This window comes from Solanum tuberosum, unplaced genomic scaffold (genome assembly GCF_000226075.1).
Source record: "Solanum tuberosum cultivar DM 1-3 516 R44 unplaced genomic scaffold, SolTub_3.0 scf00118, whole genome shotgun sequence".
NCBI lineage: Eukaryota > Viridiplantae > Streptophyta > Magnoliopsida > Solanales > Solanaceae > Solanum > Solanum tuberosum.
This window is the reverse complement of record NW_006239043.1, coordinates 492,845-502,882: the sequence shown is the minus strand read 5'-3', so window position 1 is coordinate 502,882 and position 10,038 is coordinate 492,845. Positions and strand designations below refer to the sequence as shown.

Here is a 10,038-nt window from a genome sequence, read left to right as displayed (position 1 = left end):
AATGTTTTATTTTTTTGTGGGGGGGGGGGGGGGGGGTTTCAAAGGACAATTTTTAGTTCTGCACACAACATGTGTGGGTGTGGCTTAGTGGTCAATGAGGTGGGTTGAGACCCATGAGGTCTCAAGTTCAAATCCCAGCAGGAACAAAAATACTAGGTGATTTATTCCAATCTATCCAACCCTTAGTGGACAAAGTTACGTGATACTTGGTGGTAGGAGGTAGCAGTAACCTGTGAAATTAGTCTGTCGAGGTGCAGGAGAGCTTTGAGTTCCTTGAGTGATCCATAGTTGATTTAGGAGCAAACTATTTATGTATTTATCTTGTTAGATTTAGCATGTTCTGGATTGTTGTCTCTTACTGATATTATATTTGTTCTTATTTGAGGGAAATGGTTTTAGATTTTTCAATGATGCTAAGAGGTAAAGATTAGTCATACTATAGAAGTAGTATATACCTAGCCTGGATCCTCGGGGCTGATTACAAACCGGATGAAGTGAAAGAACTATGAGATGAGATCATTTGCGTTCAAATTCAATTGGTTCTTACATATTTGGAGTGATCGAAGCTAGCTGGTTAATGGTCGAATTTGGGATAATAGTTATCAAAAGAAAAATCACTAGCACCACATCTCCTTGGTCTTGGTTTATGTTGTTAGGCACAAAAAAGAAAAGAAAGAAGATAAAATTTGAGAGATGTGTCTTGTGTTTAGGCCTTGAAGACTGGGGATGACATTGGACATTGGAGGAATTACTTTTCTGATTTGCATCCCTTATCAACTCATGTGCATGTGAAAACTGAATCACTTTCATTGATGAACGTAGTCAAATTTATGGTTGATGTATTCTTGCATGGTGCTGCTTGCAATCATAGCTGGACATCTCTTAGAGAATATCCCTGTTGGAAGATATTGAAGAGGTTGTTTTGTTGGGATTTTGTGGGGAGTGGAAGGGATGTAATGGTAGAATGTCTGAGAGGAGCTTGAATGTTTTGGACTTGGGAGTAGTGAGTACATAAATATTGGCCGGAAAAATAAGCAAAGAAATGAAGATGCATGATGGGATGTTTGGAATTTTGTTTTGTCAGGTGCATGTCGTGTATTCAGTGTCAAGTTCTATATATGGTTTATGATGATGCATATCAAAATTATTTAACATCCTTGATTGACCTTGAACTGCTGAACATGACTTCTTCATGGTAGAAGATCCTTACACTGAATCGCTCTAATTAATTCTCTCATGTTTTCCTTTTCTATGTCAATTGCAATGCCCTTATGCTTACTACTTTCTCATCACTGAATTTTTTATATCAACCTTTTGCTGGTGTTGGTGCTGAAGCTGATTGCTTCCTCATTTTGCAGCATCACTGATGGTCAAGTCAGTCCTGTAGATGGTGAACTTTCAAAGTCTAGCTTGGAAAACAATAAATGCTATCTTTTGGATTGTGGTGCTGAGGTGTTTGTTTGGATTGGCCGTGTAACTCAATTGGAGGAGAGGAAAGCTGCCATTCAAACTGCAGAGGTAGAATTGTTTGGTCCACATGTTAGTTATTTGATATGATTTTTAGTGGCTAAATATGGCTTGTGATATCCCCAGGAATATCTTGTCTCTGAAAATAGACCCAAGGCAACGCGTGTAACCCGGGTTATTCAAGGTTATGAAACCCATTCATTCAAGTCCAACTTTGACTCTTGGCCATCAGGATCTGCACCTGCCCCTGAAGAGGGAAGAGGAAAAGTAGCAGGTATGTTTTTTCTCTACTTGTGAAGTGTAATGTTGTTTGTTGCCAGTAGTTCTAAGTTGTCGCATCTTTACAGCTTTGCTGAAGCAGCAAGGTGCTGGCGTCAAAGGTGCCAGCAAAAGTGTTCCTGTAATTGAGGAAGTGCCTCCATTGCTTGAAGAGGGTGGAAAATTAGAGGTCTGATCAGCACCGTTATTTCTGTTTCTTCAACAATGTGTGTTGATATAGCCAGCTTGTTTTACTAAAGATATGAGATTTATTAGGTATGGCGCATAAATGGTAGTGCAAAGACACCTGTCCCAAAAGAAGATATTGGTAAATTCTACAGTGGAGATTGCTATGTGGTTCTCTACAACTACCACTCTCATGAAAGGAGAGACGATTACTATCTATGTTGGTGGATTGGAAAGGATAGTATTGAGGTAATGTGGATTGTCACTGCAATTCAAGGGTCCATGCATTTTTCCCCATAATTTTTTGATAATTAAGTTGATATGATGCCATGCATCTGAGAATTATAGTTTTCATTTATCTTAACTTGCTTGTGGGCTTGCCCTTCATGGACCTGGTGAAAAAAGGAAATGAAACCACAAAATGTAATGCAAAGGAAACAAAACCAAAAAATGTAATGGTACATAGAACTTCAATTGTGTAAATGATTCTCATATGTCTGTACTTGTGAACTGTTCTTTAATTTTACCAGCATGGAGATTGTTATAAAAGAAGGTCTTACCTAAAAAATGATTTATTACATTAGAGTGAGGTAGTCAGGTAGATGCGATCTTAATAATAGATAAAGTGCTTTTAAGTGAGGTATGTAGTAAGAATGTCACTTCAAGGAATAAGTAATTTACTGCAATAATACTATTTGGTTTTAGTTTGAAATGGTTGGAGATTCTGATCTTCTCCACCAGGGGAAGGGATCAAAGTAAAATTGAAGAAACTAAAAAAACCAGCCATGGCTTTCATCTAGTACCCTTTCTTAGTTTGTGTACCATCTTTCTGCTTTGTTGGAGATAGGTAATGAGTCTGAAGGACTTATCCAGTTTCCATATGTGATAAAGTTGCGTCTTGATACAGGAGGACCAAATCACAGCTGCTCGATTGGCCAGTACAATGTGCAATTCGCTTAAAGGAAGACCTGTGCTGGTATTACTTGTCACATATTGGTTATCTCTCTCTAAAGTTGGTAAGGTTTTAATTCGACACTTAACATTGTCCAGGGTCGGGTGTTTCAAGGGAAAGAACCTCCACAGTTTGTTGCAATCTTCCAGCCCATGTTGGTCCTTAAGGTACCTCTTCATACAGCATAATACAGGGTGCTGTTGCTACAGTACTTGATTTACATCGTCAATAGCCCTGATGAATTTTGATTTTCCTCAGGGTGGTTTGAGCTCTGGCTACAAAAACTATATTGCTGACAAAGGCTTGAATGATGAAACCTATACTGCTGATTCAGTTGCACTTATTCGGTTATCTGGAACTTCTGTGCATAATAACAAAGCGGTTCACGTGGATGCTGTAAGCTTGTGGACCTTCAGCTTTCTTCTTCTTCTTTTGGTCTAATAAAGTTGCAGATTCTTAATTGTTTTAGTATTCGAAGCAGATAATATCCTTTGTTCCTACAATACCTGTTCTCCTATGTACTGTTCTTGTTGATGTTACTTCATATGATATGCCAACCTGTTTTTAGATAGACGAGTAGCTACTCTCTAGGTTGATATAATCTTTCTTCGAGTCTTAACACCTCTTTTTCTATCTGCTGACTCAGTGTGGGGTTTTTACTACCTTATATAGTGATGTATGTCTTTTGCTTTTGTCAAACATGTCCTTTACATGCATTATAGTAGTAGCAAAAGTTTGGGAGAAGGGAACCTGAGTTATGCTCCTTTTTGTGGGAATTGGTTTTATAATATATTCTGATGAGAAATTATTAGGACTTCTTTCGGCCTGCTAGATATCGGGATAAAGATTAACATGTTTTTAATCAAATGCTTCAATCCCAAACTAGTTGAGATCTGGTATTAGTCCTCAGTATCCACCCCGTTGTTCTCGAGCTTATTTTGCTTCAATACTAAATAATGTCTTTAAGGGCAAATTGCGAATTTTCTACAACTAGTGGTTCTCTTGATCTCACAGTTATCCTCTTGGATGTATAAGTATCTTTTTTTTTAATCTGTAAAAGGAACCAGTAATGCCAGAATGATTCTTACATGGACATTTATGTTCTCAAACCAGAACAAAGAACTCTTTACAAACATCAGACTGAATATTAGTGTAGTACAGCTACTAAGCCTTATTTCCAATCGTTGACATCTACTATGTAGATCTTTTGTAGTTTTTGCAGTTATGATATCATTGAATTATACTTGATTGTGTTGGTAATGATGAGAGCTCATTAATTCTAATTCAGACAACTTGTCTGGCTTTGTCGATGACTGTATTCTCTGATTAGTTAAAGTTGCAGTTCTCTTAGTATACAAATTACTGTGAACTTACAAAAATAAAATTTTCTACGGGGATTGCTTATTTTTATTTTTTTCTGTTTTGAAACTGTCAGGTGCCAAGTTCACTGAACTCTAATGAGTGTTTTCTTCTGCAATCTGGCTCTTCATTATTCAGTTGGCATGGTAACCAGAGTTCTTATGAGCAGCAGCAATTAGCAGCAAAGGTTGCAGAATTTTTGAAGGTGAGATGTTTATTGAAACTGGAAAGACTTCTCACCTTTTTCCCATCATTCTCTTTATAACTAGAAGGGCTCAATCTTTTAAGTACTCCGGGAGAAATTGCTTACGGTTTTGCTTTGAAATATTCAAAGACTTGTGGGGAATTCAAGTTTCTTTTCTCATAGGCAGATCCCCACTGAGTTTATTGTGAGTTCCTCTAGATATAGAATAAATAATAATGAAAATAAAGTATATAGTTGTCTACAGCAAATGTGAGTTTTTTATGGTGAAAGTTGCTTGAAGTTGTATCTGGCAATTCTCATCATTTTGAGTGCTAGCATGGAGGGTGATAATCTACTCTAATTGGACAAAATGTCACCTTTTATCCTGCTTAAAATTTTGGTAATATTTTCTTGGCAAATGTCTCGAGCAGATCCCACTGAGTTTAGGAGAGTTCCCAAAGATATATTAAGTGATGTAATTAAAATATATACATGTTATATTTGAGTTCACCTTGTGTGACTGGTTGTGCTTGACTGCTTGTATGATGGTATCATTATGTTTGTGCTTGATGAAGGATGCATTCTATTTTCATTAGTCATAAATAAATGTCTCTGTATGCATGAAACGTGATTTCTTTAGCTTTGATGCTGTAGGACGATTTTAAATGCACTTTGTATGAAAGCTAAACCATCTTAAACTGCACTACTTGGGAGATGATACAGTGAATTTCATAAACCTACCTTGATCAAATTGCAGTTGTCAGGTTGTGATACAGTAACATCGTGACTGAAATAACTATTTGAAATATGACAAATGCAAGCATAGCCTAGCCTGCATCTGTTAAGATGTACAACCACGGTGGTGAAATTTTAGCAAAATATACAGCATTATAGCTAGAAATGATTGCATGGACACCTCTTCATCTTCATTGGTTTTGACTAGTGTTTCAGCTTTTCATTTTTACCTGGAATGAATATTGAAATAATCAAGAAAGTGGTTGCCAACCTCAAATTTCATATGATTGTTCTTGCCACTGACTTACCGTTGCAATCACAAAAGACTGAAATTTCCTCACTTAGTTTTGTGTATATTAATCTCAGACTTCTATGATTTCTAGCTTGTAGCAGATAGGGCATAGCTTTGATTTGTGCGTTTTACCGGTTGTGTAGTTTAAGAATCCACATGCATATTGACATCTACTCTGAAATTGTGAAGAAGATATCCCCAACCGATATGCCTCATGTGTGGCTTAGTGTGTCCTGCATTGGACTAATGTACTTAATCTTTTATGCAACTTCAGCCAGGAGCAACAGTGAAACACACTAAAGAAGGAACAGAGAGCTCCGCTTTCTGGTTTGCCCTTGGAGGAAAACAAAGTTATACCAGCAAGAAAGTGGCTCCAGAAGTCTCCAGGGATCCCCACTTGTTTGCTTATTCATTTAATAAAGGTGTGTCCATTATTCTATAATTCTTTTGATTTTTTATTTGCTTTCATCTGCTAACGATCTTTTTAATGATTTGCATGTTATCACATTGATATCCAGGAAAAATTGAGGTAATGTTCTATACTATAAATCTAACATTTCTCACTTTCTGCTCCGCCCTTTTACTGTGTTTTTTTAATTTGTTCTCTACTCAATTGATAGGTTGAAGAAATCTACAACTTTGCTCAAGATGATTTATTGACCGAGGATGTCTTACTACTCGACACACATTCTGAAGTGTTTGTTTGGGTTGGTCAGTCAGCAGACTCTAAAGAAAAGCAGAGCGCTTTTGAAATTGGACAGGTAATGCACAAGGCTATCATAGGCATTTACAATTATGGAAGCATGTTTTTTAATTTACATTTTAATCCATTATATGATTACAGAAATATGTGGAGATGGCTGCATCTTTGGAAGGATTATCACCAAATGTTCCACTCTATAAAATCACAGAAGGAAATGAACCTTGCTTCTTTACAACATTTTTCTCATGGGATCCTGCAAAAGCCAGTGTACGTGACTAAACCTCTCGTCTCCTTGTCATTATGAGTCCTACTGGCATGAACTCGTAGACACTATGTTGATGCCATAGTAGAGTTCCATTAGTCATCCTTTATTTATACATTTCTTTTATGATTTCGGAGAGGATGGGGAGATGAGGTGCAATTTTACATGGAACTGATAAGTTGTACAGTATTGTATTTGCCGGCTGAACTCAATTACCATTTCAGCTTTGATGATGACTACACCTGCAGTATTTGTATATATGTTTTTGAACAACGGGTAAACGACAAACTGACGACATATTTGGATACCTGTTTCTGATCCTTAAACCAAAATCATGCAGTTATCATAAACCATCTTGTACAAGATACTGAATGATCTCTCTTAGAGAAGATCTCAGACAATATCTTTGAAGTAGGGACTAAACAAACATATTGAAGCTTCTTCTTTCTCACTGTTGAAGGCAAAGCTACTTTCCTTGAGGGTGAAATTTTTAATTAGTCATTTTAACTGTAATTCTGGTATTCCACAATATTTGTGGTTGTAACTTATTGATTCATCAATTATCCTACGTTGTTTTTCTCACCTCTAAAAGTTCTATATTCTGTATATTGCACTAACCTTCCTATTTAATCAGGCCCATGGAAACTCATTCCAGAAGAAGGTTATGCTACTCTTTGGGGTTGGTCATGCATCAGAGGTAATTTCTTGATTTCATTTAAGCAATGATGGGTTTATGCTCAATTTTTTTCGTATTTGCAAATGTTTTCTCATTTCTGTCATCTTAAGACTACTGAAATCTGTTAATCATGTAATTTATGATTCCTTTCAGAGACCAATGTATAGCATATGTGACTACTTTTTCCTGTCTAAGCTGGCCATTGTAGAATGAAGAAAATCTTTTCAGTTTGGCAAGTGGCATATCTCTGTGTGGGTTTCCTTTAGTATCATAATATAGAGCCCCTCCCTCTCCCCTTTGGGGTGGGTAAATAGAAAAACTAAAAGAAAATGATATTAAAAAAAAGAACGTGGAATAGGAGAAGGAACCACAATTGCCAAAGAATTAAATGGATATTTGGGTATCAAAATGTTACAGATTAAGAGAATGTACAAAAGTAAAATATTCCGTGTAGATATCATGGTTATTAAGCAGTAGTTGTTAACGGTTGACTCTGTCATTATCAATCAAATGTGGAATGCGATAAATCTCAGATGTTCAAAAAAATTTCAATGTGCTAACAGCCTGCTCTATATTTCAGAATCAGCAAAGGTCAAATGGGGCAGGTGGGCCAACCCAAAGGGCTTCAGCCTTAGCTGCTTTAAACTCGGCTTTCAGTTCCCCATCTCCCCCAAAATCTGGTTCTGCACCGAGGCCTGCTGGAGCAAGTCAGGCTTCTTCACAAAGAGCAGCTGCAATAGCTGCATTATCTAACGTTCTTACAGCTGAGAAAAAGCAGTCGAGTGAGAGTGGTTCTCCTGTCCAATCAAACAGAAGCTCACCTGTCCGATCAAGCAGAAGCTCTCCTGTTCGATCAGTAGACTCTGGCCCTGCTGGTATTAAAATCTGTTTTGCTCTTCCTCTTGCTATTAGCTTTTGGTGCATTCTCCATTTGTGAGTTGCGATTATTGTATCAACAGATCTTGTGCCGACTTCAAAATCTCTTTTTTTCTCTTAATCTTGTGCTTTTAATTCATATTTTAAGTGCTTGTGCATGCATTACATAAATTATTGTGCTTATGCTATCAGTTGATGTTATTGAGGAAAGTTTTGGCTGCATGAAAAGTGAAAGTTGACTGTTTCTATGGAAAATCGAATCATTCTACTTAAAATTACCTCTAAGTTCAGCTCTTTTAGTGGTTTGACATACCTCAATTTTACTTTTCCACCAAAGCAGAAAGTGATCTTTCTACTGCTGAGGTGCAAGATTCCGAAAAAGTTTCAGAACCTAAGGAGATTGTTGAGCCCGCTGAGACTAATGGGTCAGAACCAGAGCAGGACGAGGGTGGAAATGAAAGTGGTCAAGCTATATTTAGTTATGAACAGCTGAAGGCTAAATCTGACAACCCTGTCACCGGGATTGATTTTAAGCGGCGAGAGGTTTGTAGCTCAACCATTCTTTGGCATTCCTCATATGATGTAACTACCCCATACATATTACATAGCAAATGATTCTAACAAGTCCATAAAGTCGGTCAAATCAGAAGCCAAAAATTCTTTGTGCTAATACAATAAATACTGAGTACTTTTTAAGGCATAATGCATAATCAAACATTCAACTTGGTCTCAACTGACAACTAAACACTCCAACTCGTCCCCACTATATCTCGTGGACACCTGATGCTAACGTGACACATAAATTGCGGAGGCGACTAGATAATCATTTTGTGAGTTGGTGTTCAACTGACACTGTGGAGTATGTGGAGTGTGGAGACGAGTTGAGGTGTCTAGATGTGCATACTTGAAATTGGAGTGTTTACTTGTCAGCTGAGGTCAAGTTTGAGTGTATGTTTATGTATTATGCCTACTTTTAAATCCTACAACATTGTTGAGCTCCATCTTTCTTTTCTGATCGTCTCTTCCAGGCCTATCTATCGGATGAAGAATTCATGTCTGTACTTGGTATGAAAAAAGAAGCATTCTACAAGTTGCCTAAATGGAAACAAGATATGCACAAAAGGAAAACCGATCTCTTCTAGACCCTGCATCGGAGAAACCAAATGGCCTCTCGCTATCTTGTTGTTGCAATTCTCGACATTCGTTCCCATGTTTCTTGCCAGGGCAACCTACTTTTATAGGTACATATTGCCTGGATTGTGTATGTAGCATTTTTTCGTTTGCTTCTCTCAATGACCATAGCTCTTGGTAGTTTTATTTTTTCGATTATGTGATGCCTGCTTGAAGTTTGGTTTTTTTTCGATTGGAAATCAGCAGTCAGGTTGATTCTTTGATTTGATCAGTGTATCCGAGTTTGTGTTCATTGAAGTCATGTATTTTGTTAATTAAAGGGTGTATACATTATGTTGTAACCTATACTAAAAGGAATATAACATTTGGGGTTTGCCAATTGCCATCAAGAGACCTATTTGGCTCTGCTCTTGTTTTCATTTTTTAAACGGTTGTATCCCAGGCCAGCTTGCATGCAACTCGACTATTCCACCGAGGGGATGCTTTTGGTTCTGGTACTGTTTTTATTTTAAGTTCACATATTGGCCATAGATATTTCTATCACATGTATTTGAGGTTTGTTTGGGTGCTAAACCAAAGGACATTGGATCAAGAGTTTAATCTTTTGGTGGTTTGCAATTTATTATTGGAGAGTTTTGTTGAACAACTTTGTTCATGTTTAAGATTTATATTTATAATTAAGTGGTGTTGCTTGTAATAATTTTTTAAATTTTTTGTATTTTTTTGAGATCAAGTATTGAGCTTTGTGGAATACCTCTATTTTCTCTTTCCCTTAGTCGTTGGTGCAGGTCAGACTACAAGGGTCTATTGTATGCAACTTTTCTCTTTGGCAGTCTTTAAGCTATGACCTCAATCAAAAGAAAGATTCAAGATTGTATGAATAATCACTGATCATGTTTTTTAGTTGAGCTTTCAACTCATGTAATAATAAAAATATTAGTAAAAATCAAGATAAAT

The 10,038-nt window shown here is 37.0% G+C and overlaps 1 protein-coding gene across 1 annotated transcript in view; it reads left to right on the top strand.

The window, feature by feature from the left end:
• The window catches only part of LOC102603517 (villin-2), a 14,985-nt gene extending 5,374 nt beyond the window's left edge, over positions 1-9,611 (top strand). The window contains exons 8-23 of the mRNA XM_006350122.2: positions 1,359-1,518; positions 1,594-1,741; positions 1,815-1,915; positions 2,002-2,160; positions 2,819-2,887; positions 2,962-3,030; positions 3,122-3,259; positions 4,299-4,427; positions 5,708-5,855; positions 5,952-5,962; positions 6,054-6,194; positions 6,278-6,403; positions 7,033-7,095; positions 7,655-7,949; positions 8,291-8,493; positions 8,979-9,611. Of these exons, the coding sequence (XP_006350184.1) occupies positions 1,359-1,518; positions 1,594-1,741; positions 1,815-1,915; positions 2,002-2,160; positions 2,819-2,887; positions 2,962-3,030; positions 3,122-3,259; positions 4,299-4,427; positions 5,708-5,855; positions 5,952-5,962; positions 6,054-6,194; positions 6,278-6,403; positions 7,033-7,095; positions 7,655-7,949; positions 8,291-8,493; positions 8,979-9,092 (2,074 nt within the window). The 3' untranslated portion in view covers positions 9,093-9,611. The remainder of the gene's footprint in view (positions 1-1,358; positions 1,519-1,593; positions 1,742-1,814; positions 1,916-2,001; positions 2,161-2,818; positions 2,888-2,961; positions 3,031-3,121; positions 3,260-4,298; positions 4,428-5,707; positions 5,856-5,951; positions 5,963-6,053; positions 6,195-6,277; positions 6,404-7,032; positions 7,096-7,654; positions 7,950-8,290; positions 8,494-8,978) is intronic.
• The last annotated feature ends 427 nt before the right edge of the window (positions 9,612-10,038 follow it).